At 37.6% G+C, this 23,813-nt stretch overlaps 1 protein-coding gene across 1 annotated transcript in view; it reads left to right on the top strand.

Moving 5' to 3' along the window:
• The first annotated feature begins 5,992 nt into the window (after positions 1–5,992).
• The window catches only part of LOC131431753 (circadian clock-controlled protein daywake-like), a 35,842-nt gene continuing 18,021 nt past the window's right edge, over positions 5,993–23,813 (top strand). The window contains exon 1 of the mRNA XM_058597628.1: positions 5,993–6,376. Within this exon, the coding sequence (XP_058453611.1) occupies positions 6,307–6,376 (70 nt within the window). The 5' untranslated portion in view covers positions 5,993–6,306. The remainder of the gene's footprint in view (positions 6,377–23,813) is intronic.

Genomic DNA, 23,813 nt, shown 5'->3' on the forward strand with positions numbered 1-23,813 from the left:
AGCCTTATGGAAGAATGGGCAGAACTTAATCGTGAATATCTCGACTTGTATTAAAGGCAGCAACATAATTCTTTTACCATTTCATCAAAAATATGATCAGGAATTTAGGATAATATTTTGAACAGTGTGAAATAACCACAACCAACTCAAATATTAAGTTTTCTCAAACTTTGAAAACAACGCGGAAAACTCTTTACTTTTGCTTGGCTTTTTCGCGCAAGGACGACGATTTTGAGGTAGTCAGGCACATATCTTCAACTGACTGCGCATAAAAGGGGAACCGTTTTCGAAATTCGATCATTAGGTCTCTGTATCCGCTGATTTGTAGAACATCTAAACTTTGCCTGAAGAATCAGATGGCTGTCTATAAACAAATCATCTACCCCGCAATTGAATACGCAGTCCCTGTTTGGCGAGGCTGTGCACGAACACACAAACTTAGGCTTCAGCGCATTCAAAGTAAGATCTTAAAGATGATTCTAAATCTACCCCCTTGGACAAGGACTAGTGAAGTACATGAGATGGCCTCCCTGGATATACTAGAACAAAAATACGAACAATACTGCACGAAATTTGAAGAGAGGTGCTCAATCTCTGAAATACAAATAATTCAAAATTTGTACGTATTAGGTTAGGGATAGTTATAAGTAGGTAGATATTTTATAAATAATTAAAATAAATATTATGATTAAACATTAGTATGTAAAACAAGAGTAACTAAAACACCTATTATTAATAACGAATCGTATGAACAACAAAGATGAAAGGCCAAAGGGTCAAAACACTTGTACTGTAAAATGTTGATGTAATACACAAAAATAAGATTAATAAACAGATATTTATGCAAAAAAAAAAAAAAATGCGAAATTCGATCATTTCTTCTTGTGCGTTGGATGCAAGCAGACGTCGTGGGACCAGCAGCTTCGGAGAGTGCACCTTCTGCGTGGTTAAAAACCTCAAACGCTCAGGTCGTAGTTCTCATTTGCTTCCGGTCTTCAAGGCGAGAAGACGCATTAACCAGTTTCGCATCATTTGGCACTGCGAGCGTATGTGTCGGGTTGTTCGCAAAGCTAGTTTCAATTCAAGCAAGAACGATTGCATCAGCTGCTGGTCGTTTGCATTGAAGAGAAAGAAAACAAGAAACTAAAAGTGGCAACATTATATAAAATCAGCCGTTCTAATGGCTCTAAAACCCAAAATAATTTGATTAGGTTCGTGCACTTTTCGCTGTGCGAAAATCGTTTGAGATAAATGTTCCGAGCTGTGCTAAATATCGTAGAGAACTCCACAATTTGGTCCTTCTAAAAGTCAGAAATGAATCCTGTACAACATCTTGATAGTTTCTTTCAATGAAATATGCAAATCCGAAATGAGATAATCGACGTCAAAACTCGTTGAAAATTTTAGTAGTGAAAAGGGGGAAAGTTTCGCAATTCACACAATCCATCAACTATCAATTCGAATTCGAAAGTGTAAACAAATCGTGTCAGTTTTATTCGTATTCACGGCATCCAGTTATGTCTCTGACATTACACACCCGTACTTTTATTGAAAATAAATTTTCAAGAACAAATACAACAAGGCATATTTGTTCCTTTTTTTCACTATTGTTGCGTAAAATGCCTACTGAAAAATGTACTGGTTTTTTTAAATTTCAAAATGTAATGTTTTTTAATACATTTAAATTATTAAAGACTGTCCCAGAAAGTATGGACACACTTTGATTTCGCTGTAAATAATTCACAAGTGTTAGAAGTGTCAAATTTTATTCGATATACTGATAATATTAGACTACAACAACAGAATATTATTCTAAATATTTGCTACTTAGCCATTGTAGACTAGCTGGCGCACCTTCATGCGAACATTCCTCATTAAATTCCGTACAGACTTCTTGGCGACAAGTTTTGACACTTTTTTCCAATCTTTTTCGAACTGTTGAATGGTTTTGGCTGCCGAGACATGTTTCCTAAGACGTGCCTTCGTTAATGCCCAAAATTCCTCAATTGGTCGAAGTTGTGGGCAATTTGGTGGATTCATGTTTTTTGGGACGAAAGTGATATTTTTAGTAGTATACTCTTCTACCGTTGATTTCGAGTAGTGGCAAGAAGCAAGATCTCGCCAGAAGACAACAGGAATGTGGCTTCGAATCATGGGTAGAAGTAGTTTTTGTAAACATTCCTTGATGTATATTTCGCTGTTCATTGAAGCAGTGGCGATGAAGGGTTTCGAAATCTTACCGCAGCTACAAATTGCTTGCCAGACCATAGCTTTCTTACCAAATTTGTCGGCTTCAATTGATGTCTCGGACTGGTTTAACACTTGCCCTTCTAGCACCGTATAATATTGTGGTCCCGGCAAGGATTTGTAATCGAGTTTCACGTAGGTGTCGTCGTCCATGATTATGCAGTTCAAATTTCCAGCAAGAATCGTATTGTACAGCTTTCGAACCCTCGGCCTGATCTATGCTTCTTGTTTCTGTCTGTTTTGGTTGTTTCTGCTTCTTATAGGTTCGATGATTCAAACGTTTTTTAGCACGAAGAACATTCGACTTCGAAGTGCCCACTTTTTCGGCCACATCCTGAACTGAAACCTCCTTCTTTTTCTCGAACGCCTTCAGTATACGTTTATCCAACTGAGAGTTAGCAGGACTTTTTTTCGACCCGTTTTCGGTTCATCCTCAAAGGTGTTATCCTCACCGAACTTCCTGATCGCATTTCGCACGGCTTTTTCACTTACTCCTTCCATTTTTGCTATCTTTCTTAGTGACAGTCCGCGTTCTGTGCACCATTTGTACACAATTTTTCGACGTTGTTTTGCTGAAAGTCCACGCATTTAGAATCAAACTAATGAAAACGAATAAACAACTGCACAAGTGGTTAGAGAAGAGTTTCTGAGACAGTTTTTATATATCGAATTCATATACTATTCTTTATTGAATCTATCCAACAACAATTTCTTCTATATAAACTTCGTAAACTAAACCGGGCAGCATTTCCTCTACCATCATATAAAGCACGCTGCAGGCTGATCAATATATAAACACATAAAGAACGTCGTATTCTTGCAATGATTTATTTTATTAACGACATTATTTCTCAACGCGTACAATCAACGTCACTATTGAAACAATTAAATTTTTATATACCTGACCGTCAATCACGAACTTGGAAACTCTATTTAGAAAGACACAATAGAACAAATTATGCAAAGAATAGTCTAGTCAACTGAAAACTGCGTCACTATAATCAATTTTGTAATAATCTTGAGCTTACTTTATCAAAAAAAATAAATAAATAAGTCCTAACTGCATCGTAGAAATAGTGCGTAGTATAAGTGAACTTTGTGAATTATTGATGTGGAATACATCTTAGGGGTGCAAATTTAAAATTCAAGGGTATATACAAGAAGAAATATGGTAAGGTTTTAAACACTTACAGCTCAGTCAGTTTAGTTTCAATCAGTAATATTGTCTCACCAATTGATTGGAAATATTACTACGTATTGATATGACTGATCATAGCCATGTATTTTCAATTATATATCATTGAAATGTTGATTAATAGCTAGCAGTGTCCTATTTTGTCTGCTAAAATTCTCCGGCATACCGGATTTCTCTGCCATAGACGACGCTTTTGAAGCAGTAAGCGATATATCAATGAGAAAGCATCGCTCTGATTGGTCAATCAATGCAAAAGCGAAGCTGTTGGAAGCACGCGAATCTATAATTATATCTAGAGGTAGGTTGTTGCTAGACAGCAAGACAATAAGTACCATAAAACGATTTGAAGCTTTACTTGGTATGCTCTGATCTCGTGTCATGCGAGTTCGGTGAAATTCCATGTTATGTCGTTTTCGCCTGAGAAATTAGCAACTACCCCAGGGTTTGAGTGCTTAATTCCTAATTCAGATAAGATGAACTCGATTAATAATGACAAAAGGTTTAACGCTATAAAAATAACTGTTTGCATACAAAACTTGAACGCGAAATCCGTATTGCAAGTATTTACAAAGGTATGATTGCATACATTTGGGATATTGATGTAATCTCGTCAGCTACAAAACAAATACAAATCAAAACAAATAGAGTCTATATTCTGGATTCGCGTGTTCGGTGTTGGTTCCTAAAAAAATCAATCTAAGCAGACTCTCGTGCAGTTGCGGATTTAAAAGTGTGACGATTGATTGAACTCTTTGATTGAAAATGTCGATCAATAAAAATTTTGGTTGCCTTGTTCCACATCAATGGCCGGAACAACCCTATGGGGCTGATCCTTGTAGTTTTTTTATGTAGTCTACATTTGCTTGACGAAATATAAACTTAAATCAACTATCCTCCACTTGATCGATTCACCATGCTCGCTTTGTTCCCCTTTTTGTTTGTTCCGTCTGGATCAGATTCAAGAACCATTTTCACTGGACTATGATCCGGCATCCTTATGACATGTCCAGCCCATCATAGCCGTCAAACTTTAGTTGTCTTTCATCTGTACTCTGCCATAGATGGTCCACAGTTTCTGTCGAAATCACTAAGGGCGCGTTAGTCCTCTGCCAACATGGTCCAGGTCCCGTGGCCAATAGAGAACAACCGGTCGAATGAACGTACGACGTATGACGCTTATTTTCCTTTCCTTTCGAAAATACCGCGCCACGGATCATCAAGGGTTAACCCCATCGCGGATTGCTTTGTTTCCCAAGAGGTTCGCCTGCTTGTTTGTTTTCTGCTTCTTTTCGGGAATTTACCATGCCGCGTATCGGCATTGAGTTCCGCAAGTTTGCGAGTTATCCTTTGTTGTCCGCCTCAGCTCAACAGTCGACCTGTCGGCAGCCTGTTTTTGTTTCTGCGCGCGCACGAATCGGTACCTCTCTGTAGGGTTATGCGGTCCTCGACGGAACGAACTTGTTTTTATGGTTAATGAATTCGCATTGCCGATGCACGCACTACCATTTCGGATGTACTTCGATTGATTGATTATCTTTTTCAGACGGGAGAAACGGAATGTTTTCTGAATCGGCAATCTGCCAACCACGCGATACCTAGCGGAACGGTAAGACTTTGACTTTGATTTGATTCTAGCTCGATCGAATTGGGCCGTATCGATTATTTGAGGTAAGATATAGAATTTAGAATGACCGATGTCGAATACCACACATTCGAAACAAACATAAATAAAAATCAAGAGTCGTTCCACCATTCATTGATGACCGAACGAAACTAATATTCAAGCCATAAGACCTAAACACGTCAGTATGTCAATGGCAACAAAGTTCGCACATTGCACCGTTCATTTGCATTACTGTCTGTACTCCAACGCGCAATATTCGGATATGATGACAACGAAATTTAACAATTGCTTCTGAGATCATATTACGCAGAATTTGTTATTGAAAAAAAATAACGCACATGAAAAAACATCTTCCTCCCATCAACGAAAAAAAAAAAACAAAAACAATCGAATCTTGAATACCAATCACCATTTCCAGGGTTCGTTGCTCCCAGCATCGAAATCTCCGGCAGTCGGAAAAAAATAAATTTAACTGTGTACACTCATAATTGCCCATGCGATGCGTCCATCATCATCTGTTAGTGAAGTAAGAATTTGTGCGATGTCGAACTTTACCTAGTTTACCCAGAGCCCGAGTTCTAGAAGGTTCCTCTGCGGTCAACTGAAAACCCGCCATCACTTGATGAGCATCCCGAACTGCGTAAGCCCACAGAAGTACACAATTTTCCGACCAACATGCGGCATCCGAGTCATTCGTGCAGAACTGTTTTGTTTTTGCACGGTCAAATGTAGGCAAATGTGAGGGGGTTTGTTGGTCCCGCAACTGCAAACCTGCTGCGCTGGCTACGAAGGCGCTCGCATCGGTTGAGAGCTAGTGCAACATGCGACTTGGAACAAAAAAGCCCAACCAGAAAAAAGATGTTTGTACTTACTTCGATGATTTCGCGAGTAGCAGCGATACAAATATAAAAACCAGGCGAATTCGATCGCACCGAGATCAGTTTGGTTAGAGTAATTGACCGGTCAAGTTCACAGCTTTTGTGGAGGTGGAGGCACAGCGGTCAGACGGTCGTTAGCAGTTAACTGAAGTATCCTTTTTCTCGCGATCGGACAAAAGTCGGAATAGTCGGCTACCGAACGCCTAGTAGTCGTCACTTACGGTGAACCGGTTTCCACAGTTGAACTTGACCGTTCGGGTTTAATTTTGCGATCGCGGTGTGCTCAATCGGTTAACACTTAGGAAGTGGCCCCAGTTCGTGTTGCATCCGGAGAGGAGATTCGTGCGGAACATTCGAGTAAAATGACACGGTTAATCTTTGCCGGTCTGCTGCTGCTGGTGTTGAATCTAGGATTCAGTTACGCCTATTTGGGTGAGTAGCTGGGTAACGACTGGAAGGATTGAAGGAAGCGGAACAATTGATTGAAATTAAGGATTTAAATCTAGTGAATTTGAGTAGGTTGCGCATCCTAAATCTACTTTTACTCTGCTGCATCAATCCAATAATCTCCTTTGGACGTAAATATATATTAGTTCCACTTTGATACATAAAATTCTAAAATTTAGTGTGTGATTATGTGAAACTACGAGTGGAGTAACTTTATAAGTTTAATAAATTGAACAAATACAATTTTTAAAGACAAACACAATCCTCAGAAAAAATCTACAAGGATCAGCCCTCATGACGATATTTGAGCTGGTGATGGAACAAGGCATCCAAAATTTTAGACGATCGATATTTACAATCAAACAATTCAATTAATCGTCATATTACTTCATATTTAACCCTCCGTTTGACAGATGGGTCCAACTAGATTTTTTTTTCATAAATACGTTTATTTCTTAAGGCAGTTACATAAGTTTTTCTTCGCCGTAGCATCACTTTTACATAATATTCTTATCCTAATTTAATTCTAACATAGTCACAACGTTTTGCATTTATTAAAACATATTCTCTTATAGCTTAAATATCATCTTAGGTAACTCGTCATTAACTATGAAATCTACTCGGAAATATTATTTGAACCAAACGATTAACTTCTAAAAATTATAAAATAAGCTGTTATTTTCAGACATTTTGTTGATAATTTCATAAACTGTTTCGAGTTTGTTTGTATCATTACATAATTTTTATTCTAATTTAGCTATTGGTTGAACTCATGGACGCAGCTGGGATCAGAACTAAGTCTTAAAAGGGGCCTTTATTAAATTGAAACTCCAATTTTCTTTATGAAATGATAAATAAGTTTCATGTATGAAAGGTCACGACAAGCAAGAATGTCTCGAACTGGGATATTGGATAGTCTACCTTGGGTACGCAAAGAATTTATTAGTTGAGATCTGACATCACGATACTCCACGCATGTCCAAACGACATGATCAATATCCCGATAACCTTCTCCGCAAGCATAATGATTAGTCTTGGAGAGCCCAATTCGAAGGAGATGTGCATGTAACGTGTAGTGATTGGACATGAGTCTGGACATCACACGAATGAAATCCCTACTCACATCCAGTCCCCTGAACCATGCCTTTGTCGATATATTCGGAATAATTGAGTGCATCCACCGACCCAGATCATCTCTATCCCAAGAAGCTTGCCAGCTGGCAAGTGTTCTTTGGCGAGACGAACTATAGAATTCGTTGAAAGCAATCGGTCGCTCATAAATTTCACCCTCAATAGCACCACGTTTGGCTAAATTATCGGCTCTTTCATTGCCTGGAATGGAGCAATGAGCCGGGACCCAGACTATAGTGATTAGATAATTATTATTCAATATGTCGTTCAGACACTGTTTTATTTTACCCAAGAAAAACGGTTCGTTTTTGCCAGCAGCGATTGAGTGAATGGCTTCAATTGCACTCAGACGATCTGTGAAGAGGAAATAATGGTTGGGAGATAATGTGACGATTACACTCAAACTATAATGAACTGCTGCTAGCTCTGCTATATAAACAGATGCAGGTTCTTGAAGCCTAAATGAGGCCGAAACATTATTGTTGAACATACCAAACCCTGTCGCTTCTTCAATTCGCGATCCGTCCGTATAAAACATTTTCTCAGAGTCAATATGCCTGAACTTACTTGAAAATATTTTTGGGATTTCCGTCGAGCGTAGATGATCCGGGATTCCACGCACTTCACGCTGCATGGATGTATCGAAAAATAAAGTTGAGTCAGGGGCACTTAGGATGCTGACACGGATAGGAAGATATCTTGAAGGGTTGATTTCCTGTGACATATGGTTAAAATATACTGTCATAAATTTTGTTTGAGATCGAAGCTCGACTAGTCGTTCGAAATTATTAATTACCATGGGATTCAGCACCTCACATCTTATTAGCAGGCGTGATGAAAGCTCCCAAAATCGATCTTTTAATGGAAGAACTCCCGCCAGAACTTCAAGACTCATTGTATGTGTCGAATGCATGCAGCCTAAGGCAATTCGCAAACAACGGTACTGAATTCGCTCAAGTTTGATAATATGAGAGTTTGCAGCGGAACGAAAACAAACGCATCCATATTCCATCACTGAAAGTATCGTTGTTTGATACAATTTTATTAGATCTTGCGGATGAGAACCCCACCAAGATCCTGTTATTGTTCGAAAAAAATTTACTCTTTGTTGGCATTTTGTTATCAGAAACCTAATGTGTCCTCCCCACGTGCATTTGGAATCGAACCACACCCCGAGGTATTTAAAAGTTAAAACCTGTTGGATCATTCTTCCCATCATATGGAGCTGAAGCTGCGCGGGATCATGCTTTCTTGAAAAGACGACTAACTCTGTTTTCTCCGCAGAGAATTCGATACCAAGATGAACAGCCCAATCGGACAAGTTATCTAAGGTATCTTGCAATGGTTTATGCAGATCAATAGCTTTGGGTCCAGTAACTGAAACCACGCCATCATCTGCCAATTGTCTTAGTGTACATGGGGTTACTAGACAGCTGTCAATGTCATTTACGTAAAAATTATAGAGGAGCGGACTGAGGCATGAGCCTTGCGGGAGACCCATGTAACTATTTCTGAGTGTTGCCAAATCGCCATGTGAAAAATGCATGTGTTTCTCTGACAAAAGGTTGTGCAAATAATTATTTATAACCGCTGGGAGTCCATTTTGGTGAAGCTTGTCTGAAAGAACATCAATGGAAACTGAATCAAATGCTCCTTTAATGTCTAAAAATACAGATGCCATTTGTTGCTTTTGAGCGAAGGCAATTTGGATGTCAGACGAAAGTAATGCAAGGCAATCATTCGTCCCTTTATTTCTACGGAAGCCAAACTGAGTATCTGACAACAAACCGTTCGTCTCGACCCAAGTGTCGAGACGTCGTAGAATAATTTTTTCGAACAATTTTCTGATGCAGGACAACATCGCAATGGGTCTATATGAGTTGTGATTGGAAGCTGGTTTCCCCGGCTTTTGAATGGCGATAACTTTCACTTGTCTCCAGTCAGGTGGAACAATATTTTGCTCAAGAAACTTGTTGAACAATTCCAACAAACGTCTTTTTGCGAGGTCGGGCAGATTCTTCACCAAGTTGAATTTAATTCTGTCCAACCCAGGGGCGTTATTGTTACAAGACAAAAGTGCTATAGAAAATTCCATCATTGAAAATGGGTTATTAATAAAACCATTATTTGGAGGAGATTCCCGTATAATGCTCTGCGTAGGAACAGAATCTGGGCAAACTTTCCTAGCAAAGTCAAATATCCATCGGTTCGAGTATTCATCACTCTCATTGCCCACGTTACGATTCCTCATTCGTCTGAACGTATTCCAAAGAGTGCTCATTGAGGTTTCTCTTGACAAACCTTCGACAAAATGTCTCCAATAGCTACATTTTTTGGCTCGAAGTATGCTCTTGTACTTGGTTTCTAAAACCATAAGTTTTTCAAAATTCTGAGGAGTTCCTCCTCCCCGTTTTAGAAACGTCTTGCAAGCATTTTGTTTTGCGAGTTTAGCCTCTGAGCACTCTTTGTCCCACCAGGGGTTGGGAGGTCTTCTGTTAGTCGTTGGCCCAGGAAAGCGTTTAGTTTGGGATTGTTCTGCTGCCTCCAGAATCGAACAAATGAGGAAGTCATATTCTTCAAGTGGAGGGAGCTCTTCCATTGAATTCAAAATACTAGAGATTCTACTTTGGTATTTAATCCAGTCGATATTTTTTGTCAAATCATATGGAATACTAGCTGAATTAGCAATACATTTGTTACAGCTAATTGAGATGATGATTGGTAAATGATCGCTACCGTGTAAATCAGGCAAAATTTTCCAGGTGCAATCTAGTCGAATTGATGTTGAGCAAAGAGATAGATCTAATGCACTTGGGCGTGCAGGAGGTCTTGGGATCCGTGTCATGCTACCCATATTTAATACCGTCATGCTAAAATTGTCACAAATGTTTTGTATTAAAGATGATCTGCTATCATTGTAAACGGAACCCCACATCATTCCGTGCGAATTTAAATCCCCCAGAATCAATCGTGGAGCAGGAAGGGCTTCAACCATTTCATTAAGCTGTTGCTGTCCAACTTGTGCTTTTGGAGGAATATAAACCGAAGCTATGCAAATATCTTTGCCTTTAATGTTTATTTGGCAAGCAACAATTTCTATACTAGAAGTCGAAGGAATGTTTAATCTATAAAAGGAATAACATTTCTTAATTCCTAAAAGTACTCCACCATACGGAGAGTCTCTTTCGAGACGTATAATGTTAAAATCATTAAAATTTAAAGCTATGTTTGAAGTAAGCCATGTTTCGCATAAAGCAAATACATCACATTTTTGACTATGCAATAAAATTTTAAATGAATCAAGTTTTGGCATGATACTTCGACAATTCCACTGCAGGACAGTGATTGTATCATTTGCGGCGGGTGATAAATTATCCATCAAAAGATACAAAACCTGAGACAATTGGCCATTGAGCTGATAACTGCTTCAAAAAATTTCTAGCTATTGGAAGGAATGCCATTATGAGGGTCTTTAAGGGTTCAGATATATTGAATGCTGAGAAAATCCATTCAACAATTTCCGAAAACTTCAGTAATCCTGTTGGTGGCTGTGAAATGGAGCCCACAGGATTATTACCTTTTTCTGTGCTAGATCCTGGATTGGTTTGTGAATTTGACAAACCAGGAGGCACAGTCTTTGGTTTTGACTTTTTTTGTTTAACACGGGGATCTTTTTTTGAAGATGAAATTTTAGGTGTCTTTTTTGGTAATTTGGAGGAAGACTTCTTTCTCTTAACTGACCCTTGGGTAGTGATAAACGAATTACCTTCACTATTTTCGTCAGAGTCAGAGTCCTCTGGTTCCTCTAGATTTGAAAACCCGTTTTCGGTTTCCAAAGGGGGGACATCAATGACCGTTTTAAGCATTTCTGCATATGTGCGCTTAGACCGTGCTTTTAAAGAAAGCTTAATTTTGTCTTTGTGCACTTTAAATGCAGTGCATACTGAAATATCATCATGAGGACTTTCCCCACAATAAATACATTTTTCAATTTCCTTGTTGCAATCATTATCTTTATGAGGCCCTTCACACTTAATACATTTTGGTTTATTGCTACAGTAAGTAGCTGTGTGTCCGAATTTTTTGCAGTTCGTACAATTCATTACATTTGGAACAAAAAGCCGAACAGGGAGGCGAATTTTATCGACATAGACATGGGACGGCAACGCAGATCCGGCAAATGTCACTCGAAACGAGTCTGATGGGCGATAAACTTTTTTTCCCTCTTCATAAACTACTGAGTACAGTTGTTTGCACTCCAGTATTTTCACACCCTCAAGCATAGAGTTCTTGAAACGACCAACACCATGCTTGAGTAAATCATCTACCGAAAGACTCCCTTCGGTAACAACACCGTCAATTTCGACATCTTTGGAGGGTATGTAAACTTTATACTCTTTAATGAAATGTTCCGAAGAGACAATATCATTCGCGTGTTTCAAACTATTTACCACAACACGAATTTTATCGTTATTTACTTTTATGATCTCTTTGATTGAAGAGAATCGTGATGTCAAACCTTTAGAAATTTGGTAAATGTTTAATGGCTTTGATATACGTCTAAAAAAGACTATCCAAGGCCCAGAAGAGCTCTCCTGATATTTTTTCGTTCGTGGGGGTATCGGATTCATGCTAGGATTTACGTCCATGGATTCATCCATTACATTAAAATTTTTAACTAAACTTTAAAATAAAATTTGAAACCAACACTACACAGTACTCAATCAAAAGGAAAAGAAAAAACTTCTACCTTGAAATTGTTGTCTATCTCCGTTGCACTGCCGTGTAGATCCTCGTTGCTCTAGATGTTCTTGTTGGATGCTGATTGTTGGATGTGATGCTACTGCTACCTGACATCAAGCACCACTCGATTTCCGATTTACTTTTGTCTTCGCCAGGTGCAACCAGCGCAGGTCACCGGTGTATACCTGCGTGTTTTATGGCAGTGGAAAGACCGAGTTGTCTTGTCTCCTTCTTCCTTGTGCTCCGCACCGATATGCTTCTGCACCGAAGTGCCTTCGCACCGGTGTGCCTTTGCACTCTCCTGCTTCTGTGTGCCTTTGCACTCTTCTTCTTCAATGTGCCTTTGCACTCTCCTGCTCAGCACTTGTGGCTGTATATTGTGGCCTGGGTAGAGCTTGGGAAACGCCCTTTGTTGTTTCCTTCACCAGCTTGGCCCAGCACTAGGGCTCTCTTATGCAGCACGACTATACGTTTTAACGGCTGCTGCCAACAGGTCTCTACCTGTAGTTCAACCGTTGTCGTATTTAACGCGTGTAAACTAACCAGCGTTATTAAACTGTACGCTTCTATACACAACCTTCTCGGTTGAACGGCTATTACTGAATGGGTCCAACTAGATATTTTGTCGTATTTACCTGTTAATTTAACATATTTTGAATTGGTTTATCAACTATTTATGTAACGTTCTTTGAACTACTTTTTCTCGGAGATTGCTGAACCGATTTTCATAAAATTAGATTCAAATGAATTCTATACAAAACTTTTGAATTTCATCTGGATCCGACTTCCAATTCCGGAATAACTATATAAAGAGTGTTGAATATTTCAAGCAGCTATACAGAGCAGTGATGAAAAACAAGGAAAAATGGGGTTGCTGGGGGCTCAAATCAGTGCCAATCGATAGGCCTTGTCGTTTGGCGGGCGAACGTATTCATTCCGGCTATACCAGTCTCGACTTTCAGTTCCGGAAGCACCGGAAATATCGATCATGAACTCTAAAATGGAACGAACTCACTTTTCTCAGCGATGCACAGTGGTTTGAGTCGACAAAAACGTGAACTTAATTCCCTAGCTGCTAAACCGTTGATCCGATATAGATAGTTCCTTTGGAGAACTCATTCACAAAAATATACCTCGTGATTTCATCTCAAAAAAATGTGCAAAGCCTACTACGATAAAAGTTCATTTTAACAACTTTTTCCCCTTAAGAGATAGAAAAACGATGTCTTCTACAAAGTTTTAGAACTTCTAACGAGAAAAAACTTTGCCGAAGAAACTATAGGCCTAACGCAAAAAGTTTCGGATATATGAAGCAATTTCGTTTGAAATCAGTTAAAATCAATTTTTTGTACATAACTTTTTCCACAATTATTTTCAGTGTCTACTATGTTGGAGACAATTACTAAAAACGTAAAATTACACATTTTTGTTGAAGGCTGTGCACGGTTTGGCCTTTTCCTTAAAAAGTTATTTTACATTTAAACTTTTATATAACTTTAACTACTAATAGGAAATAGGGCCGCAGACCAAAAGGCACATACATATACTTTTTTATTTAAATCAAGTTATATAAAGTTACGAAGTGTGTAGCGTGGCCCATTTAAATTGTGTAAATAAGACAACGAAATACAGAGTACTTTTTTAACTTTTTCTTAGCAAAAACATTCACTAAAACCTCTATTTTTGGTTTTATAAAAGGAGCTTTGTAGGAAATATTAAAAAATTGAAATCGGTCGTTAGTGTAGCTTTGGTGCAATGGTGTATTGATCAAACTAAAGAAGCATGTTAACGTGCGCATTAAATTTCAACAAGTTGTACTCATCCTTCTAATAGGATATTCCTCATCCGTTCTTTTAATTCCAATCCTATTCATTTCAAGGATATCTTACACCATTATCAAATACGTTCTTATGAATTAAGCCATACACTAAAAAAAATAAGGAAATTTACACGATTTCTAAACAAATAGTACTATGGAATGGACATTAGTTGAATAAAAAAAATCGATTCAAAACCATCCTCGATGTAAAACTAAATTGGATATCATTAATCTCAATGCTAGTTCCATTATCGATATTATTTAACAACTCCTTAAGAGAAGCAATTTTCCCCGAATTATGGAAAGAATCATACATCTTCCCAGTTTTTTAAAAAAAGGCGCAGAAACGAAATTTCCAATTACCGAAGAATAGCGGCATTATGTGCAGTATCTGAATCATTCGAACGGATTGTCTTGGACTTTATTACGCATAACTGTTCAAATTATATATCCGAGAGCTAACACGGTTTTATACCTAAACGATCTACATCTACAAATCTTGTATCATATACTTCGTTTATCATTCAATCCTTACAAGCACGACTACAAGTAGATGCCATATACACCGATTTCTCTGCGGCTTTTGATAAGATAAATCATCAGATTGCCATTTCCAAACTAAGTAGATTTGGTTTCAATGGCTCTTTTACCTAATAGGGCGCAAAATGTCAGTGAAAATTGGTGACTGCTTCACATCACCGTTTGCTGTCAGCTCCGGAGTTCCACAGGGTAGTCACCTAGGACCATTCATATTTTTGCTCTACTTAAATGATTTGAATATTTTGCTGAAATGCATGAAATTATCCTTTGCTGACGATTTCAAACTCTTCCATCTAATCAAAACTACCAACGATGCTATATTTCTGCAGTCACAATTAGACATCTTTACAAATTGGTGCAGAGTAAATAGAATGACTCTAAACGCCTCGAAATGTTCAATTATGTCGTTCACACGAAAACACTCAGTAGTTAAATTCGACAACTCTATTTCACAAACCGTTCTTAAAAGAGAATCGTTCGTTAAAGACTTAGGAGTTATCCTGGATGCAACAATGAACTTCAAGCAGCATGTGGATTACACAATCAACAAAGCTTCTAAGGAACTCAGATTTATTTTTCGTGTTACGAGATGCTTCGAGAATATACATTGCCGAAAAACCGCTATATTGTACTATGGTTCGTTCTACACTCGTTGTTGTTTGGTCACCTTATTATCAAAATGATATTCAGCGTATAGAAGCCATCCAACATAAATTCATTCGTTTCGCGCTTCGTAAACTTCCTCGGAGAGATCCTCTGAATCTTCCGACTTACACAGACCGTTGCACACTCATAGGTCTTGATCTATTGTCTGTTCGTAGAGACGTGTTTAAGGCGACTTTCGTCACAGATCTGCTTCAATCTCGAATCGATTGTTCTGAACTCTTACGCTCACTAGACTTCAATATTCGCCGTCGTGTTCTTCGAACTCATACTTTTCTCCCTCTTCCTTCCGCTAGAACCAATTACGGTTACAACCAGCCTTTCGTTAGTATGTGCCGTCTGTTTAATCGTTGCTGAAATGTTTTCGATTTTCACTTAACTCATAAACAGCATAAAGAATTTGTTTCTAAGATTTTTGTCTAACTAGCTATTAGTATTAGTATTAGAAATAAGAATGGTGCTGTGTGTAGTAGTAACCAATGTCATTTAAGAAAATGTATCATTTGGATAATTATAATCTGTTGGTACAAAAGATGAGAGGTTTTATGCCTGCTGGAGAGAGAGCTAAAATTTGGTGATGCTCAGCTTCAGTGGGCTTTTCCCTGCTCCAAATAAACAAATGAATATGACAATTTATTTATATTGACGCTTAGTTTTACTTTTAATGGATATCGAAGAAATGAAGCACAGTGAAGTAACTTCATATTAAATTTCCTGCTCCAAATATGCACTGTTGGTGTTGGTGAGAGCAGCGCTACATACTATTTATAAGAACACAAAAGAGTTGGTTGACAATACAAATGCTGGAGCATTTGGTCGATGATAATATTACAATAAAATGCGTGAGTGGTTCAACGTTACATACAGGCGTACACGTTAAAGTATCAAATCAAATTATGTATATTATGAGTCTAGACATTTGTGACAACGGTCAATAAGGCACCTATCAACATTCACTTTGAAGAGGAGTTCCGAAAGACTCGGTACTCGCTGAGAGTAATACTACCCGAGTAGCAATCCGCAACTAGTTATCATGCGACTAAGTCCAAACTATGTTGCAACAAGAGCACGAATATGTTTTTTATGTTATACTGGTTGAAACAAGGTGACATCAATGTTTCTTCATAACACAACTAGTTACAAAATAGTTATTTAGGTTCCAAATCACCACATATTTTTGTCATATTGAATTAATTATAATTTATAAGCTATCGTTACTTAATCCAAACATATCTTTAATAACAACTATGCTTCTAGCTACTAGTTGAAAATAAGTTTATTTGACTCCAATATTAGCAACCCGTAACTAGTTCTGATACCACTTAGCCCAACTATGTTGCAACAAGAGCACGAACATGTTTTTTTTATGTTATGTTGGTTAAAACAAGGTGACGGCAGTGTTTCTTTATAACATAAACATTAAACTAGCTATCATTTGTAAATTATCGTTACTTGATTCTAACATATCTTTAATCACAGCTATAGTTTTAGCTACTAGTTGAAAAAAGGTTGCGAAACCATTACAAATACGTAAGCGTATATGTAAATCGTTACGGTTAATTGATGTAGCAATAACTTAGATATTATAAGATTATAACATACAATTTCTGCATTGATTCAGATAGTTATCGGTAGGTTTTCCCAACGTTATGATAACGAAAATGTAACCAAAAAACTTTTATTGGCTTGAATATGGCGAACACAATATGGGGTCTCAAGAAGTGTATGAAACGTAAATAAAACCAGGATATTACTTTTTTCAAAACTACTTTTTTTTTTTGAAAGGCAGAATAGTCATTTTTGTTCTATGCACTGTCATAAACACGAAGAAAATAATATAGGGATTAAACATCGCTTGTGATAATATTATAATTCTCATGATATATGAATTTAAAATGATGAGAAATCACTCTACTTGGAACAATTTTGAGCATTCTGAACATAGGGTTATTTTGTTGTTTATTTTTTATATCTTTATAAACAGATTTTGATTGACGGCGCATAAAAAACAGTTAAGTAAAATTGAATTCCGCTCGACAGTTTTATAATCGTTGTGAAAATTGTACCTTGTATTAAATTTTTATTTTCAAGTACTATATATACTATACTGTCTTTTTATTGTTGATAGAAAAACATTATGGATTCATTAAATGTTTATAATGTCGATGGTAACAAAGTTTTAACTAGTTTACTTGAAAATAAGTTATATTCAAGTTATGGAAAATAAGTTATTTCAATATGGCATTACAACGTTACGACAACTTATTTTTAACCGACATAGAAACTAGTAGAAACTGCGCTTTTTGAGTCACGCAAGTGGTTAGATGTTAGTAACAAAAACTCAAATTTCTGGTTGCAAACTAGTCACAAATAAGCTAGCATACCAAAAATTGTTACTTGGGTATGTTCACACTATGAGTTAAAACATGTTATAACTCCGATTTCATGTTTTAAGCGAAATAACATATTTTACTTGTGCGTTATTTCATATTCATAAATGTCACATTAAAACATGTTTTCCCGAAATAACATGATATAATTGTCAGTAAAGCACAACCCTGCTAGCATTTTCCTTCACTTTTCGACTATGTCAATTGACAAGCTGTTCAACAACGGCGGTTTTCCATCAAAGTAGCCATGTAATCATAATATAACAAAACTGAAAACTGGTATCAACGTTGCCAGGTATACCGATTTCTCGGTATTTATACAGATTTTTGACCTCCATACCACCATACAGATATGTACTCCCAAAATACCGATAATTCACGGATCACACAGATAAGTACCGATTTTGGTTTTTAGCTTGAATAGACATAAGAAAAGGTTGTCGTGGGACCTTTTTTTGCCCATCTCTTGGTGACATTTTCTACTACTTATGTAGAAGAGATTCTGATACCGATGTAATACAGATAGATGTTTGCGCCGAATACAGATTTTCGGAAAAATGACCTGGCAACGCAGATAGGTACAACCATTTTTCTTAGTGTGAACAGTGCGGTTTTAACTTTATATTACTATCGTTAAAACATGTTATTTTCGGCCGGTGTGAACATAGTATTAGGTTAAAGTGTTATAATATGACCCCCTCCCCCCTTAAGAATACATTGAGATATTTCTAAATGTACTGATATATTTTCTTCGAGAATGTAGGTATTTCTTTGCAATACTTATGAGCAAAAAAATTTTCAATGATTTCGGTAGAAGTGATGAGAATTGCTTGATACAAACACATTTTCCAAAACGACCACATAATGACCTAGCAACCGTATAATATGCCTCACAACAAAGCGGTGGAATACCCCACAACAATGATGCAATATGCCCCTTGAAATGTCGTTATAGAAGAAAAGCAGATAAAGAAGATATTCTTTGCATCAGAAATCAATTGCATAATCAACTAATTACAACAATAAAACAATAGTTTAACTAGCAGCATACTGTTGAATCGAAGGTGGAGCATAATGTCCGTAGAGTGACTGTTATGAGAAAATCGTCATCGACAAAATATTGATCAAAATTCATATTTCAATATGAAATCATGCTTTACATTTATTTGACCATATTGAATTGAAATTTGAAATTACATTGTAAACGCGTCTTTGATAAACTGGTTGCACTGAACATATCAATTCGGCGGAATCAACAGGACTAGTACCGGTTGCATCACATGAGTGGAGGTGTCCCATGCTGTAATTGAAAAAAAAGTATTACACCACTAAATTTATCAGCTGGTAGCTGCATCTTTCTTGTATAATTTTCTTCGGGCGTAAGCTTATACATGAAGCTATTTATATACAAATGTTGCGATGAAAAAACTGACTGCGCTTGTGATAGAGTTAAAAGAATATTGTGGAACAGGAAATATTTTTAATGATATTTCGTGTATCATATATTCAAAGACCTTACATCAACATGCTAGAATGCGCAATTTAATATTATTGGCCCAGGGTGATCATTGCAAAATTTATCAATATTTTTTCCAAAATTTAATCTACAGTATTCTGTTTTGTTCGGAACAAGATCTACGACTATTTTTACCTATAACCATCATCTTCATCACTTAAAAATTAACTTTGATTGTATTCATTGTTATCCATACTACCCATTGTAAAGACAAGAAATTGTACCTTCTTTATTTTGGTGGTGTGGGGTGTCGATCTATGATATACGTATCAGATATGAAGTACGTGATACACAAATTTCTGACATCAGGAAATTTGGTTTACACTTGATCACGGCTGCTCGGCCATCTATGGAAGTTGACCATCAATGTTTAACTTCCCTCTCTGAGCAGCCTAGATAGCCGTGTAGTGTCGGTAGCGGTTTCCCAACTGGCTAAGAATAACGCTACGGTCCACCTGTACCGGTGGTATAAGTCCACCAAACAGGTAAGCCGTGTGGCATCCGGCGGAATTATTTTTTACCAAGAATTGATCCACTGGTTTCCTGTTCCATGTCGTAAAAGGCCACAAAAATAGGAACTCCTAAGCCAAGGTGTATTTCCGTGCCGATGGCTGAATGGCTGCAGGAGGTTAAACAATGCAGTCGTGAACGGAATATCTTGGGGTTTTCCCTTACTGGATACACGCAATGCTTAGCAATCAACTTCTTTGATCATCGCTTCGACAGGCCAGAGATTAGAAAGCCGAGTGTCCGTGGGTGTCCTCAAGGTGGTGTACTATCCTCACTTTTATGGAACCTAGTCGCTGATGGTTTGTTGAGGAAACCTAATAACCTTGGATTTCCGACTTATGGTTTTGCCGACGATTATCATATATTGATGACCGGTATAAGTATTAACACTCTCTTTGATTTAATGCAGCAAGCCCTGCGATCTGTTGAACAATGGTGTTGTCAGGTTGGATTATCTGTAAATCCGGGTAAAACATCAATGGTGCTTTTCACTCATCGTAGGATAATTACAGGAGCTCGTCCGTTACAGTTCTTCGGTTCAGAGGTCACTGTGGTCGATCAAGTTAAATACGTCGGAGGTATTCTTGATTCAAAACTGAATTGGTCTGCTCACATTGACTTCAGGATTAAAAGAGCTTGCATGGCTTTCGGCCAATGCAGACGAGCTTTTGGAAAATCATGGGGACTCAAACCCAGATATATTCATTGGATCTACACAACTATTGTTAGACCAATTTTAGCATATGGATGTCTTTTATGGTGGCAGAAAGGAGAAGTCGCGACAGTTCAGTCAAAGCTAAATCATCTCCAAAGGATGGTCCTAATGGCGATGACAGGAGCATTCACGACAACTCCTACTGCTACTCTAGAGGGGCGCTACTGTGCATTAAACCACTACATGTGTTCCTAAAACAAGAAGCATTATCTTGTGCATATCGTCTTAGGGTTGCAGGGCTTTGGAACAGTAACCCATTAGATTATGCTACCAGTCACACTCGCTTGTGGTCTCAAATGGTTACGTGGGATGAGTATTTACTCGCTCCTAGTGACCTAACTCTCACATGCAGTTTTCCTTTCAAAACATTCAATGTGAGCTATCCTTTTCGTGAGGAATGGTTGTCTGGTTGTCTGGAACGACAACTTGATGAACACATAGTTTGTTATACGGACGGTTCTCTGTTGAATGGTCGTGTTGGTGCTGGTGTCTACTGTCGTGAAATGAGGCTGGAGCAGTCTCATTCACTTGGTAGATACTGTACTGTGTTCCAAGCAGAAATCTACGCAATTCTGTGTGGAGTACAATCGGCACTTCAGCAGAGGATCTGTGGTAAACGTATTTATTTTTGTTCCGACAGTCAGGCAGCCTTAAAAGCACTCAGTTCGAATGACTCACGGTCGAATCTAGTGATCGCATGTCGAACTCAAATTGAAGACCTCAGCATTTCAAATGCTGTTTACTTCGTATGGGCACCCGGCCATTCTGGTATTACTGGAAATGAATGGGCTGATGAGTTGGCTAGAGCTGGTGCAACGAATGATTTCGTTGGTCCTGAACCAGCTTTACCACTTACAACTAGTTGGATAAAGCACAAGATACGTTCTTGGGCTGCATCCAAACATGCCAGCTACTGGCGCAGCTTGCAAACTTGCGCTCAGACAAAAGCATTTCTACCAGATTTAAATCTAAAAATGTCAAAGTGTCTACTGCATTTTACCAAGTATCATTGAAGTATTCTGGTCAGAGCTCTGACTGGACATTGCAAACTCAATTATCACATGGCTACTATTCAACGTGCTGAGTATTATTCGTGTGATTTGTGTGAATGCGATTATGGTACTTCATATCATCTGATATGTAACTGTCCCGCATTGACGCAGCTACGTATCCGGGTTTTTGGTTCTCCATACATGGTTGAGTCTGTGTATGCGGAGCTAAAATTGAAGGATATTCTCTCGTTTCTCACCCAATGTGGTAAGGAGCTATAGACAGAAGGGTTCATCGTTCTTCCTGGAGTGAATGAATCCCTTCTGTATTCACCTTAAATAGGGTTTGGCAGATTGTTTGGCATCCTTTGGGGGGTACCGAATTTACTTCTGCTCGTACATACTGCGAGTCGTTCTGCATTCTTCCGGGAGTGCAGAATGGTGTCGCTTTTGTAAGATCTCTAAATCCTCTCGGGGGTTGGAGGTTTTATTAACAGCAGACTGTTCGGGACCTCGTAGAGGTTCAGAATTTCCTTCTGCTTCCACTAAATGTGATCCTCAGCAGATTGTTCAGCATCCCTTAGGGGTGCAGAATTTACTTCTGCTTTTATGTGTTTTTGTGTCGTCAATTTTTCCCATCCTCCTAGTCCAACCCTTACCATTTCCTTTCAATCCTTCCCTCTTATATATCGGGAAAATGATGCTAAAAACAAATTGATGGCAAGGCACAAATCTCCAAATATCAAGGGGAACGTGCCATTTGAGCCAATTTGTTCTGATTCCTGATTCCTGAACATCAGGAAATTTGGTTTACACTTGATCCTTAAGTGGTTTTTGATTTCCTTGTACCTGTTTTAATCCATCTAGTGGTGTGATGATGCCATTCTCATAGTAGTCATATTTTCATAAATATTACCAAAGGATTCTTCTTTCTTCCATTGAAACTTGCATAAAGTAGCATAACTGTTTTATTCTGTAAGTATGTTGGTTACCGGCCAAACAAACTTTCTTGCTTTTAATCAAACCATTTTTGGTAAAATCCCATAGAATCCCGTTTAATTTTATTCGAATTGGACTTTCGGTTCCGGAATAGCAGGTTGATAAGAGCTAAATATTTACACCCGTCGAAAAAAACGGTACGATAATTTGTAAAACTCTCAAAAATATTTCTATCTATAATTCTTGTTAGTTGGTAGCCATATAAACTTTTTTTGCTATGTTACACCCGTCCCCAGTTTCCTGTTCCAAACACATCGTCAAGCCAAAGTCAAAAATGTCAACATGGATCTTGTGTGGGATTTTTCTCGTATAAAACCGTAGCCTGATCGGCATCATTATACTACATAGTAGATTGGAACAGGTTCCTTGAATCATGCGATACTTTCAATTAAATAATAAAATCGCCGGAATGACCAGATCGCGTCAAGAGTTTTTCTTCTTGATGTTCATTGAATTTCGTTGAAACTTAGATTCTGCAATATTTATAACTATTTCGCACGGCTAGAAAGTTGTATCGTAAATTGTTGAAAATATTTTTCTATGGCATAGATCAATACAGACTATGTTACGTTCGCTACAACAGAAGACAATCGCGATCAAATATTTGAAAAGGCAACCTAAAATAAAGCATTCATGAAAAAAAATGAAAAACTGCACATTTTAAAGATCTTTTCAACGGCTGCCTATTTCTTGACTAATATCTTGAACAGAGGAAAAGGGAGCAACTGCAAGTGACAAGAGAAATGTCTGATAAAAATGCAAAAAAAAATCAAATTTTATATGTTACAAAACTCTTCTTAATGCATCTAGTGGTGTGATAATGCCTTTCTATTTCTTCAAAACAGTCTCATGGAAATATATTTCATACTTTTATTAAATAATTTCGGATACCAATTTTGACACCAATTGATTCAGATTGATTCGAGTAGTTCACAAAAGGCATGCTTCAGTGTTTATGTCACACAGTCAGCTTCATTTTTCCAAACTAGTGCTTGACATTTGCGTTGCCTATTTATATGAGAACAGTGAGGCTAATCTAAAATAAAAAAAAAAACCCTTCTTAGTCCACTTAGTGTAATTTTCGTATATCTTGAAAAATCACCATACATGAAATTTTCGAAATCGAAAAAATAATATTGATGCCAAAAGGCTTAGAATTGCATGAAACGTCGAGATTTAGTGTCATCTCGAAAAATTTTTTTTGAAAAAATCGACTTTTTGGGACTTATCAAAATTTTTCCAAGTCCCAAGTGAGGAGTTGATTTTTTCAAAAAAAATTTTTTTGAGATGACACTAAATCTCGACGTTTCATGCAATTCTAAGCCTTTTGGCATCAATATTATTTTTTTAAGAGTTTCGGCATCAAAAAAAATTTTCGATTTGGGAAATTTCATGAACTTGATCAAT

This window comes from Malaya genurostris, chromosome 2, assembly GCF_030247185.1.
Source record: "Malaya genurostris strain Urasoe2022 chromosome 2, Malgen_1.1, whole genome shotgun sequence".
Classification (NCBI taxonomy): domain Eukaryota; kingdom Metazoa; phylum Arthropoda; class Insecta; order Diptera; family Culicidae; genus Malaya; species Malaya genurostris.